This window comes from Heloderma suspectum, chromosome 2 (assembly GCF_057233095.1).
Source record: "Heloderma suspectum isolate Gila_16-S chromosome 2, 16-S_ref, whole genome shotgun sequence".
Classification (NCBI taxonomy): Eukaryota; Metazoa; Chordata; class Lepidosauria; order Squamata; family Helodermatidae; genus Heloderma; species Heloderma suspectum.
The window spans coordinates 340,385,709-340,405,067 of record NC_139459.1 but is presented as its reverse complement, the minus strand read 5'-3'; the positions used below and the strand labels follow the sequence as shown (position 1 = coordinate 340,405,067).

The 19,359-nt window shown below is 46.2% G+C and overlaps 1 protein-coding gene across 1 annotated transcript; it reads right to left on the bottom strand.

Moving 5' to 3' along the window:
* Positions 1 to 1,483: 1,483 nt before the first annotated feature.
* LOC146355184 (vomeronasal type-2 receptor 26-like) lies at positions 1,484 to 19,040 on the bottom strand. Its single transcript, XM_084829856.1, has 5 exons — positions 18,879 to 19,040; positions 6,694 to 7,509; positions 4,507 to 4,734; positions 3,494 to 3,620; positions 1,484 to 2,394 (listed from the first exon to the last, which is right to left on the bottom strand). Exons 1-5 carry the CDS (start codon positions 19,038 to 19,040, stop codon positions 1,484 to 1,486), a joined length of 2,244 nt encoding a protein of 747 aa, XP_084685982.1.
* Between the last annotated feature and the right edge of the window lie 319 nt (positions 19,041 to 19,359).

Below are 19,359 nucleotides of genomic sequence, written 5' to 3'. Positions count from 1 at the left end.
AAACCAGGATCAGGATCAGAATGAGTGTGTAAGACAGGGCTAGTATACAGGAGGATTTATATATATTGATATACTTTAGGTTTTTCTCAAAGCACATGTAAGGGGAGTGCTTCTCTCCTTGAAGGGAGGGGGCCTGGGAAGAATTAGGCAGGGACTGGACTGGAGGCCCACTTCCCCTTTGCAAACAGTCAACATAGAAGTTACAACATGGAATAGATGAACACTTATCCTAAAGGCCTGGTTCGAACATAAGGAATGTCATGGTTTGTTTAGCCCCTGAAATGTCAGGGCTGCTTGAATCAAGGGAGAGTGCAGTGTCTGGTCCACTTGCCACTTCTCCTGTGAATGGGGTTTCTCAAACAAAGGCCTGTGTTTTTCGGTTGTTTCATGTGACGTCCAAACCTGCCACTCTAGCTTGAAGGACAAACAATCCAGAGTGTTAATGCAACAAGAAACGATGGTTTCAAAGTTAAGGTTGCTTGTCCCTCAACAACCCAGAGTTCCAGTTTACACATCACACCAAACAAGCTAGGGATGGGGCACTCCTGGATTGTCTGAGAAAGGGAATGAAAAGCAGAAGCTGTGGGTGGGTGAGAAGCAGTGTGCTCGTTTGCTCCCATGTGGCCTCGACAACCCATAGCTTCAACAACACATGCGTTGTCATTACGTGCAAACCGGGCCATAAGTGAGGTGATACAGCAATACCAGGAAGTCAATTTAAGGCTGGTTTCATGTCTATCGGTTGGTCTTTGTGTGTACACTAAAATGAGAACAGGTCAATGCAAAATGAAATAAACATAGATTGGAAATAGGGATTAATCCCTGAACTAAAAATTGGGGCAATTGCACACGCACACACATACACCACTCATTTTCTCCAGAGACTGGAATGCACAGGCTTAACTGAACAGCAGGAATACAAGTGAAAATGAATCTGTAAAGGACAGGCAAGTATTTTCAACATCTGGTCACATATCCAAACAACAGGAAACTGAAGATCAAAAAACTGCAAGGTACGTTTCCAGCAACAGGGTTTCGCATGCTCAAAACTGGTCAAAACCCATTTCCACAGAGCATGTGCAGAGGTGTGAGCAACAACAATGGGCACTTTGAAAGTATGTGAGGAACATGAGACAAAAATGTGCTCCAATTGCACATTTTTTTGCTGGGGGATAAGGGCATGTCAAACACATCAAGGTGACCCCAGATGTTCATTAGATGCATAAAGTCCAGTGTTCTTGATTACATATAACAACACACATCATTCAGAATCAGGCTAAGAGAAAACCATGCAGGAAAACCCTCTAGCTGAAATGGCCAGTGGCCAACACAGAGCATTCATGCATTCACTTTCATCATTAATTGTGAAGGGATTTGTTCTCATAGCAATCTATAAGGGGCTCCTTTCCCAAGACTAATACATGGGTTTTATTACTTCTATGCTGCACATGTATTCTCAACATTTACAGGAATATTCTATGAATCAGATGCAATCTTTAGTTTTTGTTGCTAGATGCTCCTTTGTATTCAGATCAGGCCTCAATACAATAATGTAGCCCTTGGGAATGAAGATGCAGCCCAGTAGGCCAGCACTGGAGGCCAAGATGGAGAAGACCTGTACGGCAACCATGTATTTCCCCTTGGTGCTCAGGTAGGTGGGCACAAAGGACACCCAAACACTGCAGAAGACCAACATGCTGAAGGTGATCAGCTTGGCTTCATTGAAGGCTCCAGGCAGCTTCCTGGCTAGGAAAGCCACCATGAAGCAGATAGCAGCCAAGAAGCCCATGTAGCCAAGGGCAACGTAAAACATAGCAATAGACCCTTCATTGCATTGAAGGATGATCTGCCCAGGCTGTGAATGCATGTCAGAGTCAGGGAAGGGCGGAGACATCCCCATCCAGATCGTGCAGATGACAACTTGGATACTGGAACAGGAAATGACAATGGAGTTGGCCAAACTCTTCCCCAGCCATCTCCTCATACTGTTCCCTGGCTTTGTGGCCAGGAAGGCCAGCACCACAGTAATCGTTTTGGCCAACACAGAAGACACAGCAACAGAGAAGATGATGCTGAAGGCCATTTGTCGGAGAAGGCAGGTCACTTTCCTTGGATGGCCAATAAACAGAAAGGAGGACAGGAAGGAAAGCAGGAGGGAGATGAGGAGAATGTAGGAGACGTCCCGGTTGTTGGCTTTGACTATGGGAGTGTCTAAGTTTTTAATGAAGATTCCTAACACATAGCCTGTGGTTAAGGACAAGAACAGAGCAAAGGAAGCCAGGATGACCCCCAAGTATTCTTCATAGGACAGGAAGGTTATATCCTTGGGGACACATTGATCTCTTTCCTTGTTCGGATATTGATCTTCAGGACATTTTGTGCAGTGGTCAGCATCTGAGGAGAAGTAGGAGAAGCAGAAGGAGAAAGAGAAAGATACTGAAAGCAGTATCACTTCCAAAATGGTAAACTGTACCATTAGAATCTGTAATAAGATAGACTTGGGGCGCGATGGTATTCACAAAAACGGTCACATCAAGGGTTGAGGGTTGAATGTGAACTGAGAGGGAGTAGTAGGAAATCTACCCTTTCCTCATCATAGTCAGAACTGATCTGGGGTTAGGTATTCACCCAGATGGAGTTGCACTCCTCAGCCTTCAGGATCAGGAATGCCACTTGCGACGGCCTCTGGATGCAGCACTGCTCTTGGATGTTTTGATGTGAGCTGTGGCCAGGCGCACATTTGAGCCTCTTTGGCTAGTTGGCCACTTGCAGCCCTTCCCAGAGAAGTCAGAGCAGGCCATGGCAATTCATGCCCTAGTTATGTTATATCCAGATTAGATTTCTGGATCACACTCTGTGCAAGGCTGGCTTTGGCCCTGTGTTCAGAAGCTGTGCTTGTGTCAGAATGCAGAAGAAGGATTGTTATTTGGTGTGGGGCACTCTGGTCACCTCACGCCAGTGTTGCTCCATCTACGCTGGTTACCAGTTTGTTTGGGGCCCATTTCAAAATGTCCTTCTTCAACTTTACGACCCTCTTAGTGGTCTGGGACATGGTTACATTAAGGACCACCTGCTCCCAAAGGAGCCTGCTCAGCTGCTCACCCAATGCTGGAGGACCTATTGATGGTTCCTTATCATCTGAAGTATGGCAGTGGGGATGCAGCACCCGTATCCCCAAAGAGGCCTGCCTCGGGTCATGTACTCTTGGCTCTGGAATTATTTTCTAATTCTGTGATGTTAGTAGTTGTTTTGTTTTCTTTTAATTCATTTTAGGATGTTATCTATCAACTGGTGTTTTACTTTCTGTCATTTTAAGACACCTCCAGCCTTTTTCCACAGAAAGGTGGGGTAAAAGTATTTTCATAAATTAATTGTGAATCTCCTGGAGCAGATGAGAGCCTGTGGTCAAAGCTTTCAAAATCTCTCAAAATTCTCTGAATAAGCAAGAGTACCCAGTTCCCCCAAACGCTGCCGTTTCTCCAATGACACCCACCTTCCTGAGTTGAGACAGTCTCCTCTGGGCACAAAGAACAGGCATAGCAGCAAAGTGGCTGTCCTTCCTGAGTCACTGTGGCAGATCCTGGACGGCAGCTTTCGGTACACCTGGAAGGAGAAAGGGTCTTGCCAGAAAGACCGACGGGGACCATGAAGCAAAGAGTGTTAGGTGCTGTCCACGGAAATGAATCACAGAGGAGGAAGAAGGTTCAATGGGGCCAGGGCCAGATCTACACTTTGTGTCATGCCAAGATGACCCCATCATGGGGACGCTATCTCTCTCATCTGCATCTATACCTCGTAGCTCACCCAATGACATTGATTGCAGTATTTTGCATGATACAGAATGAGAAGTTGGAAATAACTTTAGAAAAGCAGTATACAGAATGCATAATGTGCCCAGACAGTTTAGAGTGCACATCCATACCGATGAAAAGCACTTATGCACACCTAGCCCTGGTCTAGTTTTACTCTTACCAAGTATCCCCTGGCCTTTTTACTTTTGTTGTCTGGGGAGGGGTTTGAGTGGTCCACTTGATGTCCAGCTACGTGGAAGGCACGCAGCTCTGATACTGCTTCCGCAGCCTTACACGATGCTGAAGTTTGAATTGTAATTTTAGGCTGGAATCCAGTCTCTTGAGCTGCCAGGGATTGTGTGTGAGTAGGCCTCATCCATGCTGAAGGGAATAGCAGTGTGCAGCATCAGTTCTTGTGAATATGAGTATTCTGAAGCATCTGGATTGGTGAAGCCTCATCTAAATCCAAAAAGCATGACTTCCTTCTGACTTGGCCAGGTGAACAGAGCAATACCTGCAAGGTGGGCTGAGTGTGGATGCCCTGACATGGTCATGATGTCACCATAATTCACCAGCTTTTCTGTGCCCATGTGTCCTACTATACTACTATCCCTTGCCTTAACTCTGTTAATCTCCCCCCCCCCCGTGTGTGTGTGTGTGTGTTTATTAGAACTTATCGTATCTTAAAGGGACTAATGTAATGGTTTTCACACACCTGGTTAAACCACCTGGACCACATAATTGCATCTTGCTCAATGGTAAATTTTACATCTGAGGACCCATGTCCATCTATACTCCCAAAATTCACTGCTCCAAAGGTCTTATTTGGAAATGCCACCCAGTTCATACTGTCAAACTTGGCTGCCAATTCCCCCTTCTCGTCCAAATACACTCCATCCATGGAAGTACTGTAGAAGTGAGGGTTTCCCAGGAAAGGGTGAAACTAGAAGAGCAGAAAAAACACCAGCATTGAGAAACCAGGAAATTCAGCTGGGTAGCCCTATCTTATCCACTGGAGTTCTGATCTCCAAAGACTCGGGACTTAAGGACATAAGAATGTAAGAATTGCCCTGAAGTTGGATCAGACCAAGAGTCCATCTAATCCAGCGTTCTGTTCACACCGTGGCCAACCAGCTGCCCACTGGAAACTCACGAGCAGGACATGAGTGCAACAGCACCACCACCCCATGTTCCCAGCAACTGCTGTACATAGGCATACTGCCTCTGAAACTGGAGGTAACACATAGCCATCAGGACCTGGAGCCATACTAGCCTTTCCTTTATGAATATCTCCAAATCTCTTTTAAAGCCATCCAAAGTGGTGGCCATCACTATATCTTGTGGTAGAGAATTCCGTAATCAAACTATACACTGTGTGAAGTACTGCCTTTTATTTGTCCTAACTCTCCCATCACTCAGCTTCATGGGTTGATCCCGGGTTCTACTATTATGGGAGATGAAGCAAAATGCATAAACTTTACACCTCTATCATGTCTCCCCTTACCCTCCTTTTTTCCCAGCTAAACAATTCCAGATGTTGCAACCTTTCCTCGTAGGAGAGTTGCTCCAGCCCTTTGATCATTTTAGTTGCCTTTTCCTGCACTTTGCCCAACTCTACAATACCACTTTTGAGGGGCGGTGACCAGAACTGTACACAGTAAGTGTAGTTGCACCATAGATTTGTGTAACAGGAGCATGCTCTTGGCAGTTTTACTTTCAATTCCTTTCCTAATAATGGCTAACACAGAATTCCCTTTTTCACAGAAGCTGTACACTGGGTTAAAATTTTCATCAAGCTGTCCACTACAACACCAAGATCTCTTTCTTGGTCAGTCACTGCTAGCTCACATCCCATCAGCTTATACTTGAAGTTGGGATTATTATTTGCCCCAATGTGCACCAATGTATACTTGCTTAAAGGGTTTGCCATTTTGATACCCATTTCCTAGTCTAGAAAGATCCTTTTTGAACTGCTCATGATCCCTTTTTGTTTTAACTACCCTAAATAATTTGGTGTCATCAGGAAGCTTGGCCACTTCACTGCTCACTCCTAATTCTAGATCATTTATGAATAAGTTGAAAAGCATTGGTCCCAATACAGATCCCTGTGGGACCCCACTGTTTACATCCCTCTCTTTGCAGAATTTACTGTTTATTCCTACTTTCTGCTTTCTGTTCTTTAACCAGAGGACCTCTCCTCAGATTCCATGACTGCTAAGTTTGCTCAAGAATCCTTGGTGAGGGACTTTGTCAAAAGCCTTTTGGAAGTCCAGGTAAAAGATATTTACCAAATCACCCCTGTCCACAGGTATATTGACAGTCTCGAAGAACTCCAAAAGATTAGCAAGAGACAATTTACATTTGTGGAAGCCAGTTGAAAAATGACAGCTGAAAAATGACAGTTAAGGAGTTGACAGGAAGAGTCAGTTAGTCAGTTGGTGGTAGTTAGGGAGAGGGAGAAAGCATGTTGGTGGGTGTGGGATTGTATTAGCCACAGTATCTCTTGAGTCCTTAAGAAGTGTCAGTGATTATTCTTTTGGAAACAACAAAATTAATAATTGTATTCCTTATGTACAAAATATCACTTTAATAAAACAACTTGTTTAATAGTTCACCTTGTCTCTACAGGTGGTGCCCATCTCAAACCTGAGCCGCTTATACCAAAGCTACTAGGAGGTTTTAAAAGCACTTTAAAATGATTGATGGTAGCAGAAAGGGTCAGATAGTGTAACTTTCAGTTATAGTGGCAGGGAGTTCCTGAAATATAAGCATTCATAAAAGAAAAATAAGAAACCCTGTAGCTGGGATTCTCCACTGAAGGACCAGTTTCCCCATGTTTAACAACTCCATCATTGAATGGCTGTCACATTCAATAGAGTTATCTGTGAGGGAAAAGGAATACCTGCCATGCTTGTAGCCTTTGCAGTCCCAGCCTGTCTCCACTCTCCATCACACTCCGCTTGTGTCTGGATGAAAGTGCAGCATTTAAGGCACGTGCCACTGCTTGGACGAGGTTGTAGATACTGTAGCTGTCCAGAGACAGAATTTTTTCAACCACATCTTTGGGCAAGGGCGGCAGGGTCGTCTCCTCTCTGCACCTTTTCCTCTCTTTGAGAGACAAGGCATGCTTTAAATATGAACACTCAAAGGCATTCTCTCCAAACCACCCCATAGCATCAAAAAATGTTTCCAAACTGTCATATTTTGGCCTTTGGTTTAAATGGATTAAGAAGGAAAAAAAGCCACGGACATGCTGGGAAGACAGAAGGTCATATGTCAAGGTCAAGGTGAGGTCCCACAAAGCTGTTGTGATCCAGACCTTCCCCATGATGGGTTTTACATACCTATCAGCCATTCTTTGGAAGAGGACTACTGTAGTATAGAAGGAACGAGTCTCCCCATAGTAGATGGATACGTTGACTTTGTTCCACTTGGGGACGATTTCAAGGGGCAGGGAGCCCCTTTTCAACCTCATTGCTGGGATGAGCTGTGAGAAGGCAGCACAAATGGAATTCCTGATGAGCACAGGTGTGAAGGTCTTCAGGAACCTTTCTCCATTGTCATTGTCTGGAGCAAAGACACCGATCCAGGTCCATCCAAAATGCAGGAGCAGCTGGACAATCCCCAGGTACTGGGCTTCTTCCTGGGGGACCATCCGGTACATGAAAGGGAACTGAGTTTTATCACTAAGAGCATGAGATACAAAACTGTAACCAACCTAGAAAGGAATGGAAGGGATTAGTACCCTGACAAAATCACAAATGTTGTACTTTGCTTTTCTCCACTGGCCTGAATCACAGCTTTTCCCATATATGGAAGACAATAGAAGGGCACAGCATGCAATGGGGGTCTAACTTCCCCCAATGAGATTAGCTTTATCCCACCCTGAATGGCTCATTCACTCCAGAGCGTCCTTCCCCAAATATTTACTACATTATCACCTTTCCCCCTTTACATATTCAGGAGGGCAATGTATAGAGAAGACTCTTGCAAGTCCCCTGGACTGCAAGGAGGTCAAATCAGTCCATCCTAAAGGAAATCAACCCTGAGTGCTCATTGGAAGGACAGATACTGAAGGTGAAGCTCAAATATTTTGGCCACCTAATGTGAAGAGAAAACTCCCTGGAAAAGATCCTGATGCTGGGAAAGATTGAAGGCAAAAGGAGAAGGGGACGGCAGAGGATGAGATGGCTAAATAGCATCACCGATGCAATGAATATGAACTTGAGCACACTCCAGGAGAGAGCACAGGACAGGAAGGCCTGGCGTGCTATGGTCCATGGGGTCACGAAGAGTCGGACATGACTTAACAACTGAACAACAACAACAACTCAGTTGAATCTCCTTGAAAAGCCCAAAGATAGGACCTGTCCTTAGCTGAGTTTATTGACAGTGAACTTGTGCCTGAAACTAGATTGAAGCAGCAGCCCTCCTGGGTCCCCATAACATTCTGTTTCCATTTCTTTCCTCGTTGCAGTTACACTTTCAGCCAAGCTGATGATTTTATTTAATTAGGTGGTGTGTCTGGATTTATACAACTTTTCCTTTGCCATATACAATGATCTATCTATCTATCTATCTATCTATCTATCTATCTATCTATCATTTTTTCTAGGCCACCTTAGGGGTAGAATCTTCTCAAAGCACTGTAGTCAGCTAAAGTACTGACTGGGACTGATCTCAGAGAACATATTGTGTCAGATCTCAAACATTGACTCCATGATAGTCAATCCATTTCTGGTCACCGTTCAAAGTCCTGATGCTTACCTTGAAACATTTATACCCAAATGAACAGGAACCTCAAAATTTATTTTGATCCAGAGAGCATCTGGATCAAAATAAATGGAGCAAAGAATAAAAGGAACCTGGTGGTCGGAGTCTACTACCAGCCACCCAAACAAGGAGAAGACGAGGATGAAACTTTGTTTCATCTTCATCTTCTCAAAACTTCGAGAGCAAATAGCCAATGTTTCAAGGAAGCACGATGTAGTAGTAATGGGGGACTTCAATTTCCCCGATATTTGTTGGGAGATAAATTCTGCAAAACATGGCCCCTCCAGGAAATTCCTGACTTGTGTGGCGGATAACACCCTCCTACAGAAAGTAGAGGAAGGAACTAGAGGATCAGCTATCCTTGACTTGATCCTAACCAACAGAGATGACTTAGTGGATAAATTAGCAGTTACAGGAACTCTGGAGGAAAGCAGGGTACTTGAGTTCTTGGTTCTAAGGGAAGCAAAAGCCAAGCATAGTCAAACACGTACCCTAGATTTTAGGAAAGCTGATTTTAATAAACTCAGAACAATGATTAGTAAGGTCCCATGGAAAGAACAATATTGTTTAGGAACCTGGAATGTCAGATCAATGAATCAAGGTAAGCTGGAGGTGGTCAAAAATGAGATGGCAAGATTGAACATCGACATCTTGGGAATCGGCGAACTAAAATGGACAAGCATGGGCGAATTTAATTCAGGTGACTATCATATCTACTACTGTGGGCAAGAATCCCTTAGAAGAAATGGAGTAGCACTCATAGTCAATAAAAGGGTGGGAAAAGCAGTACTGGGGTACAATCTTAAAAACGATAGAATGATCTCAGTACGAATCCAAGGCAAACCATTCAACATCACAGTAATTCAAGTCTATGCCCCAACCACTGAGGCCGAAGAAGCTGAGGTTGATCGGTTCTATGAAGACCTACAACACCTTCTAGAACTAACACCAAAAAAAGATGTCCTCTTCATCATAGGGGATTGGAATGCTAAAGCAGGAAGTCAAGAAATCACCGGGATAACAGGCGAGCATGGCCTTGGTGTACAAAATGGAGCAGGACAAAGGCTAATAGAGTTTTGCCAAGAGAACACGCTGATCATAGCAAACATGCTTTTCCAACAGCACAAGAGGTGACTCTACACATGGACATCACCAGATGGCCAATATCGAAATCAGATTGATTACGTCCTTTGCAGCCAAAGATGGAGAAGCTCTATACAGTCAGTAAAAACAAGACCTGGAGCTGACTGTGGCTCAGATCATGAGCTGCTTCTTGCAAAATTTCAGCTTAAATTGAAGAACATAGGGAAAACCACTAAACCATTCAGGTATGACCTAAATCATATCCCTTATGAATATACAGTGGAGGTGAGGAATAGATTTAAGAGATTAGACCTGATAGACAGAGTGCCTGAGGAACTATGGACGGAGGTCCGTAACATTGTTCAGGAGGCAGCAACTCAATCCATCCCAAAGAAAAAGAAATACAAGAAAGCCAAGTGGCTGTCTGAGGAGGCTTTACAAGTCGCTGAGGGAAAGAAGGGAAGCGAAAAGCAAGGGAGAAAGGGGAAGATATATCCAACTGAATGCAGAGTTCCAGAGAATAGCAAGGAGAGACAAGAAGGCCTTTTTAAATGAACAATGGAAAGAAATCAAGGAAAACAACAGAATGGGAAAGACTAGAGATCTCTTCAAGAAAATTGGAGATCTCAAGGGAACGTTTTGTGCAAAGACAGGCATGATAAAGGACAAAGAAGGCAGGGACCTAACAGAAGCAGATGAGATTAAGAAGAGGAGGAAAGAATACACAGAAGAACTATACAGGAAAGATCTGAATGTCCCTGATAGCCATGATAGTGCGGTCACTGAACTTGAGCTGGACATCCTCGAGAGTGAAGTCAAGCGGGCCTTAGGAAGCATTACTAACAACAAAGCTAGCGGAGATTACAGTATTCCAGCTGAGCTATTTAAAATCCTACAAGATGATGCTGTTAAGGTGCTGCACTCAATATGCCAACAAATGTGGAACACTCAACAGTGGCCACAAGACTGGAAAAGGTCAGTTTACATTCCAATTCCAAAAAAGGGCAATGCCAAAGAGTGTTCAATCTACTGTACAATTCCGCTCATTTCACATGCCAGCAAGGTGATGCTCAAAATCCTACAAACTAGGCTTCAGCAGTATGCGAACCGAGAACTACCGGAAGTACAAGCTGGGTTTTGAAGAGGCAGAGGAACTAGAGATCAAATCGCCAACATTCGCTGCATCATGGAGCAAGCAAGAGAATTCCAGAAAAACGTCTATTTCTGCTTCATTGACTATGCTAAAGCCTTCAATTGTGTGGATCACAACAAACTCTGGCAAATTCTGAAAGAGATGGGGGTACCAGACCACCTTACCTGTCTCCTGAGAAACCTGTACAAGGGTCAAGAAGCAACAGTAAGAACCAGATATGGAACAACTGATTGGTTCAAAATTGGGAAAGGAGTACAACAAGGCTGCATATTGTCGCCCTGCTTATTTAACTTATATGCAGAGTACATCATGAGAAACGCCGGGTTGGATGAATCACAGGTCGGAATTAAGATTGCCGGGAGAATTATCAACAACCTCAGATACGCAGATGATACCACCCTAATGGCAGAAAGCGAAGAGGATCTAAAGAGCCTGTTGTTGAGGGTGAAAGAGGAGAGTGCAAAAGTAGGGATGTACGAAAGTCACTTACCTTTTCGCAGCTTGGCTTCGCGGTGGGGGGGAGGCGCTTCGCTTCTCCCCCCAAAGTTCAGGCAAGGGGGGGGAGGTGTCCCGCCTTGCCCAGCCAAAATTCAGGACGGGGAGAAGAGCCCCATCTCCCCGGCTGCGAAACAAAAAGTGAAAAGAAAAAGAAAAGTGATAGGCTACGTAACGATTAACTTAGCCTATCACGGCTAGATTTCCAAAGTCAGCCGTGATAGGCTACGTTAATCATCACGTAGCCTATCACGGGTGACTTTGGGGGGGGGAAAGCGCTTACGTTCCCTTATTTTCGCTGTAGTCTACGTAAATCTTTTCGTAGACTAGACGTGCCAAAATAAGGAACGCAAATGGCGGCGCCCATGGGCCGTCGCCATTTGCGTACGTGCTTTTTTTTTCCCCCAAAGTCACCCGTGATAGGCTACGTGACGATTAACGTAGCCTATCACGGCTGACTTTGGAAATCTAGCCGTGATAGGCTACGTTAATCGTTACGTAGCCTATCACGGTTTTTTATTTACTTTATTTTGTAATGGCGGCGGCGGCAGCCGGTCGGAAGACCGGACGCTGCCCCCGCCCCCGCCGAACCACCGCCGAACCACCGCTGGGACCTGCCACCGAGAGGGACATTCGCAGGAGGTAAGTCCCATCCCAGGGGGGTGGGGGGCCGAGAATTTCACCGCCAATTTTGGGGGGCCAAATGCATTGGCATTCAGCCTCACTGAGATTCGTGGAGAAATTGTCAGAAATTCTCCGCCATCCCTATAAGCTGGTTTGAAACTCAACATTAAAAAAACGAAGATCATGGCATCTGGCCCCATCACTTCCTGGCATATGGAAGGGGAAGAAATGGAAGCTGTGACAGATTGTATTTTCTTGGGCTCCAAGATCACCGCAGATGGTGACTGTAGCCATGAAATTAAAAGAGACTTGCTCCTTGGGAGGAAAGCTATGGCAAACCTAGACAGCACAGTAAGAAGCAGAGGCATCACCTTGCCGACAAAGGTCCGTCTAATCAAAGCTATGGTTTTCCCGTAACGTATGGCTGTGAGAGCTGGACTATAAGGAAGGCTGAGCACCGAAGAATTGATGCTTTCGAACTGTGGTGCTCGAGAAGACTCTTACAAATCCCCTGGACTGCAAGGAGGTCAAATCAGTCAAGCTCAAATATTTTGGCCACCTAATGCGAAGAGAAAACTCTCTGGAAAAGACCCTGATGCTGGGAAAGACTGAAGGCAAAAGGAGAAGGGGTCGGCAGAGGATGAGATGTCTAGATAGCATCACTGATGCAATGAATATGGACTTGAGCACGCTCCGGGAGAAAGCGCAGGACAGGAAGGCCTGGCGTGCTATGGTCCATGGGGTCACGAAGAGTCGGACATGACTGAACAACTGAACAACAAATGGCAAGTGACTCTAATGAGAAAAGGAGTCCAAGATGGGTGGGAACTTTTAAAAAAGGAAATTCTCAAGGCACAATTACAAACAATTCCAACAAGAAGAAAAGGTGAAAGACAACAGAAGAAGCCAATGTGGCTTCACAAAAAGCTTAGAGGTGACCTGAAAACAAAAAAGGACACATATAGGAAGTGGAAAGAAGGCCAAGCAACAAAGGAAGAGTACAGGCAGGTAGCACAGAATCGCAGGGATGACATCATGATTGGTAAAGCTGAGAATGATCTGAGGTTAGCTAGGGATGCTAAAAGCAACAAAAAGGCTTTCTTCAGCTACATGCATAGTAAAAGACAGAGAGAAGAAATGGTTGTTCATCTAGTAAATAAGGATGGCAAAATCATAACAGATGACAAAGAAAAGGCAGAGGTGCTCAGTTCCTACTTTGGCTCAGTCTTCTCCCAAAAGAGGATCTATGACCCCCCTGGAAAAGATGAAGTACAGGCTGAAGGGGCAGGATTGCAGCTTGAGATCGATAGGCATATGGTCACAGAACACCTAATTACTTTGAATGAGTTCACATCTCCAGGGCCAGATGAACTGCACCCTAGAGTAATAAAGGCACTGGCAGAAGAACTCTCAGAACCGCTGTCTCTTCTCTTTGAGAAATCATGGAGGACAGTGAAGTGCCAGAGACTGGAGGAAGGCTAATGTTGTCCCTCTCTTCAAAAAGGGTAAAAAGGAGGAACCTGGGAACTACAGACCAGTCAGTCTGACATCAATCTCTGGGAAAATTCTGGAGCAGATGATCAAGCAATCCATCTGTAAGCACCTTGAAAACAATGCAGTGATTACTCGAAGCCAACATGGATTTGTCAAGAACAAATCCTGCCAGACGAATCTAGGGATGTACGAAAGTCACTTGCCTTTCACGGATTATGTTGATGGTGGGGGGGGGAGGCATTCCATCCCTCCCCCCGGAATCCTCAATGGTGGGGAGGAGCTCCGTTCCTCCCCCCTGGAATCCTCCGCGGCCGGCTGTGCTCTGCGGAAACACAACGTGATAGGCTACGTAAATCTTTACGTAGCCTATCATGGCTGGCTGGGTTTTTTTAAAAAAAAAACCATGTACGCAAACGGCGGCGGCTACAGCCGCCGCCATTTGCGTTCCTTATTTTTGCCTGTCTTAGTCTATGTAAATATTTATGTAGAGTATGACGGCGAAAATAAAGGGGAACGTAGGGGTGGACGAAAGTCCCTTACCTTTCACCGAAGCTTGTTCGCGGTGGGGGGGAGGCACTTCGCTGCTCCCCCTGCGAAGTTCAGGCCGGGGGGGAGGCTTCCCGCCTCGCCCCGGCCGAAATTCAGGCCGGGGGGGAGGCTTCCCGCCTCGCCCCGGCCGAAATTCAGGCCGGGGGGGAGGCTTCCCGCCTCGCCCTGGCCGAAATTCAGGCCGGGGGGGAGGCTTCCCGCCTCGCCCCGGCCGAAATTCAGGCCGGGGGGGAGGCTTCCCGCCTCGCCCGGCCGCGAACTCGAAAGTTTAAAAAAAAAAAACGCCCCCTGATAGGCTACGTGACGATTAACGTAGCCTATCACGGCTAGATTTGCAAAGTCAGCCGTGATAGGCTACGTCAATCGTCACGTAGCCTATCACGGGTGACTTAAAAAAAAAAAAAGTGCGTACGCTAATGGCGGCCCCCATAGGGAGCCGCCATTCGCGTTCCTTATTTGGTCGCTGTAGTCTACATAAATCTTTACGTAGACTACAGCGACCAAATAGGGAACGGGAATGGCGGCTCCCTATAGGGGCCGCCATTATCCGTACGCGCTTTTTTTTTTTTTTAAGTCACCCGTGATAGGCTACGTGACGATTGATGTAGCCTATCACGGCTGACTTTGCAAATCTAGCCGTGATAGGCTACGTTAATTGTCACGTAGCCTATCAGGGGGCATTTTTTTTTCTTTTATTGCAATGGCAGCGGCGGCAGCCGGTCAAAAGACCAGCTGCCGCTCCCGCCCCGCTCGAACACCCGCCGAACCGCCGGCCGACCCACCGCCGGGAGGGACATTCGGCGAAGGTAAGTCCCGTCCCGGGGGGTGTGTGCGGGGGGCGGGGGGGTTCGGAGGATTTCTCCCCGAAACTTGTTCGGGGGGCCGAACACGTTGGCACTCGGCCCCCCGAAGTTTCGGGGAGAAATTCTCCGCCATCCCTAGGGGAACGCAAATAGCGTAGCCAGTGCTATTTGCGTCCCTTTTTGATTCCCTGTTTTAGCCTACGTAAATATTTACATAGGCTAAAACGGGGAATCAAAAAGGGACGCAAATAGCGCCCGCTATGCTATTTGCGTTCCCCTTTATTTTCGCCGTCATAGTCTTTGTAAATATTTACATAGACTAAGACGGGCAAAAATAAGGAACGCAAATGGTGGCGGCCGTAGCTGCCGCCATTTGCGTACGCAGTTTTTGTTTTTGTTTTAAACCTACCCAGCCATGATAGGCTACATAAAGATTTACGTAGCCTATCATGTCGTGTTTTTTTTTTTTTTAACCTAGCCATGATAGGCTACGTAAATCTTTACGTAGCCTATCACGTCTTTTTTTTTTTTTTTACAAGAGTGGAAATGGCGGTAGCGGCAGCCAGTCGGAAGACCAGCCGCTGCCGCCGCCGCCGGAGCCGCCGCCGCCGCCGCCCAGAAGATCTGCCCCAGGTGAGTCTCGTCCCGGGGGGGATCTGCGGGGGGGCGGGGAGGTGGCAGGCTGTTCCGCCACGGAGTTTGGGGGGTCGAATGCACTGGCATTCAGCCTCACCGAGATCTGTGGCAGAATTCTCTGCCATCCCTAGACGAATCTGATCTCATTTTTGGATCCAGTAACCTCCCTTGTGGACTGTGGGAATGCTGTAGACACAATATATCTCGACTTCAGCAAATCTTTCGACAAAGTGCTACATGATATCCTGATAAGCAAACTAGTTCAAAGTGGGCTAGAGGAAACAACGATCCGGTGGATCCACAGCCAGCTACAGAATCGGACTCAAAGAGTGCTTCTCAATGGGACCTTCATAAATTGGGGAGTTGTAACGAGTGGGGTACCACAGGGCTCAGTTCTGGGCCCAGTGCTCTTCCACATTTTTGTTAATGACTTGGAGGAGGAGGTGCAGGGAATGCTGATCACATTTGCAGATGACACAAAATTGATAGCTAATACTTTGGAAGACAGAAACAAAATTCGAAGTGATCTAGATAGACTGGAGCGCTGGGCAGAAAACAACAGAATGACATTTAACAGGGATAAATGCCAAGTTCTGCACCTAGGAAAAAGAAACCAAATGCACAGTTACAAGATGGGGGATACGTGACTCAACCACACTACAAACGAGAAGGATCTTGGAATTGTTGTCGATCACAAGCTGAATATGAGCCGACAATGTGATGTGGCTGCAAAAAAGGCAAATGCTATTTTGGGCTGCATTCATAGAAGCATAGCTTCCAAATTACGGGAAGTACTAGTTCCCCTCTACTCAGCACTGGTTAGGCCTCATCTGTCCAGTTCTGGGTACCACACTTTAAGAAGGATGCAGACAAGCTGGCGAGGGTTCAGAGGAGGGCAACAAAGATGATCAGGGGACTGGAAACAAAGCCCTGTGAGGAGAGACTGAAAGAACTGGGCATGTTTAGCCTTGAGAAGAGAAGACTGAGGGGAGATAGGATGGCCTTCTTCAAGTACTTGAAAGGCTGCAACAGAGAAGAAGGCCAGGATCTCTTCTCAATCATCCCAGAGTACAGGACACGGAATAATGGGCTCGAGTGACAGGAAGCCAGATTCCGGCTGAACATCAGGAAAAACCTCCTGACTGAAAGAGCAATAGGACAATGGAACCAATTACCTAGGGAGGTGGTGGGCTCTCCCACACTGGAGGCACTCAAGATGAGGCTGGACAGCCATCTGTCGGGGATGCTCTGACTTGGATTTCTGCACTGAGCAGGGGGTTGGAGGACTCGATGGCCCAGTAGGCCCCTTCCAACCCTACTATTCTATGATTCTAACCTACATAACAGTTGCAAACAACACAATCCCTAAAGCCACCACCACCACCACCTATTTAGTAGTAAGCCTTCTGCTCAAATCCACAAGCTATACTTCCTGGAAGATGGACTGTTGGCAAGGGACAGGTTGGCCCTCACAGGGGCTGGGAAGAATGTGTTTGGCCACAGCATGAAGAACTTCGTCAGGAGGGCTTTAAATTGAATCCTACGGGGAAGGGAGATGTAAAGTTGGGGGTAAAGATGGGTGAAGGCTCATGCAGCCAATTACCCAGGGAGGCGGTGGGCTCTCCCACACTGGAGGCATTCAAGATGTGGCTGGACAGCCACTTGTCGGGGGTGCTCTGACTTGGATTCCTGCACTGAGCAGGGGGTTGGACTCGATGGCCTTGTAGGCCCCTTCCAGCCCTACTATTAAAAACACATTCACAATGTTAAACTCAAGTGTTGACTTTACAGCAAATTTCACTTACTTGTACAGTTTTATCTAGGTTTTGCTTATCACGAGCTCACAGTCTGTGTTTTGAAGCACATAATTTTCCTTTGCTTTGTTTTGAAACTGGGGGGGGGGCATTTGTGGGGCCTTTTGGAAAGTCTATTTTTCTATGTTTGCTCATTTATCTTTTATATGCCAGTTGTTCAGCTACTTTGGTATTTGATCTATTTCAATAGCTTGGGGAGTAGTTACATAAAGACTTGCCTTCCCTTGCATGTATCTGCCTAAATACTGATATCATCCTCAGACACCCTTCTCTGCGACCCCTCCTCCCATGTTTGAGAAAATTAACTTTCAAGAAAGAATGCTTGGGAATGCAGCTTTCATTTAATTTCTAGTTCATGATTCAGCTACAATGTGCCTGTTCTGGGTCTCTTTAGGTTAGAGAAAAGATGAGAAAGACAGGACATGATCGAAGTTTATACAATGATGCATGGTGCAGAGAAAGATTTTTTCCCCTCTCTCATCCAAGATAGCAAACCCAATGGAATCTTCCAAAGAAAGCGAATTGTGGGAGATTCAAGATGCATGGAAGAATTCAGGGCTTCTTCACCCAGCACCCAGCTAAATTATGGGATTTGCTTGCACAAGACTTGGTTATGGCCTACAACTTCAATGGCTTGAAAAGTGTATTAGCCAAAATCATGGAGCAGAAAGCTATCAATGGCTACTAATCAGGAAGGCTAATAGCCATACATCACCTCCAGAATCAGACCCAGTGTGCACCCTTGAAGACCAGTTGCTAGGGAGCAGCAGGGGGAGACCACAATTGTTCTCATGTCCTGCTTTTGGGCTTCCTGGAGGTATCTGTTTGGCCACTGTAGGAAACAGGATGTTCGACTACACAGACCTTTGGATCATGGCTCTTCATTTATTCTTAATGAGGAGAAGTTCAATAGACACAACCAGACAAGAGAGTAGGACAAGAATAAGCATGCATGTATATTTAGGGAAGCTAAATCCCTCTCTCAGACCCCTTTCAGCCCTCTGAAACATGATTGTCAGGTTGGATTGAAGCCCATAGAGCCCCAAAACAGTTCTGATTCTGGGGAAGAGATAGAAACTGTGGGACAGGAACCCGCATGCTGTTCAGAGGCACCGTTGGAGGGGGACCCCCTCCCTGATCACATTCCTGAGAGTGGTAGTGACCCTGGCAGGCAGAGGGAGGGACAAATGGAGCTTTGGGACGCTAGGCACGGGCACAGAGACAAGCAGGAGATGGAGGGCACTGAGAGGAGGTGCTCAGCCCGCTTGGCGTGACATCAGCTGCGCCCTGATGCCCCACAGGAAAGGGGTGTACTTTCACCTCCTAGCCCTTAAGTTCAGAGGCTTCCCCCCTTTACCCTCCAAATGGAGATCAACTGATTCACTAAGGCTAGAAACTCCTAGTAGGCAGCTCTCTTAAGTTTCCCTCATTAGGCTCATACAATTAGCATCTGTAAGCATCATTAGGTTGAATGGAAATAAAGCCTTGGAAAAGAGCCCTATCGTCTCTGTGTTGATTCTGGCTACTTGAGGATTTCAGAAGGCAGCAAGGGCGCTCCTGACAATGATTTTCTCTCTATATGTCTACGGCTCCCTTTTTGTCCTCTCAGGAGAAATTCCAAAACACAGATACACTCAGCTAACTCCCCTCCCATCATCCATGCCTGTGGGATTTTGTAGATGCCCGACGTGGTTGAAATGTCTTTGGAAATGTCTGATTCAGCCCCTTCAATAACAGCCAAGAGTTTATTCCATCTTCCACAGTAATAGTTTGGAACATTCGCCTGTCCAGAGGACAGCAGATCTACCATGGCACCATAAGTCATCCTTGCACTGAAAACATTGTCATAGATGTTGTAGCCCAGTGTGATGTTGGGTAAGAGCCTGGGGTTCTGATTGACCTCCTGGATGGCAAACAAGAAGGACAAGGTGTGCCAGTATGCCATGGGTCCTATCCTGCAAAAACACATGTGTGACATTGTCAGCCTATGTTCAATGAAAATAACTTATACAATTCCTTGAACTCTACGGGCTGGGCCTGGCAATACACATTTCAGGATGTTACTCTGAATTATACCTATGTTAGCTCAGATCCAGAAGCACAATAGCTGATCCTCCCAGAATGTGTTGCATGCGTGTGAGAGT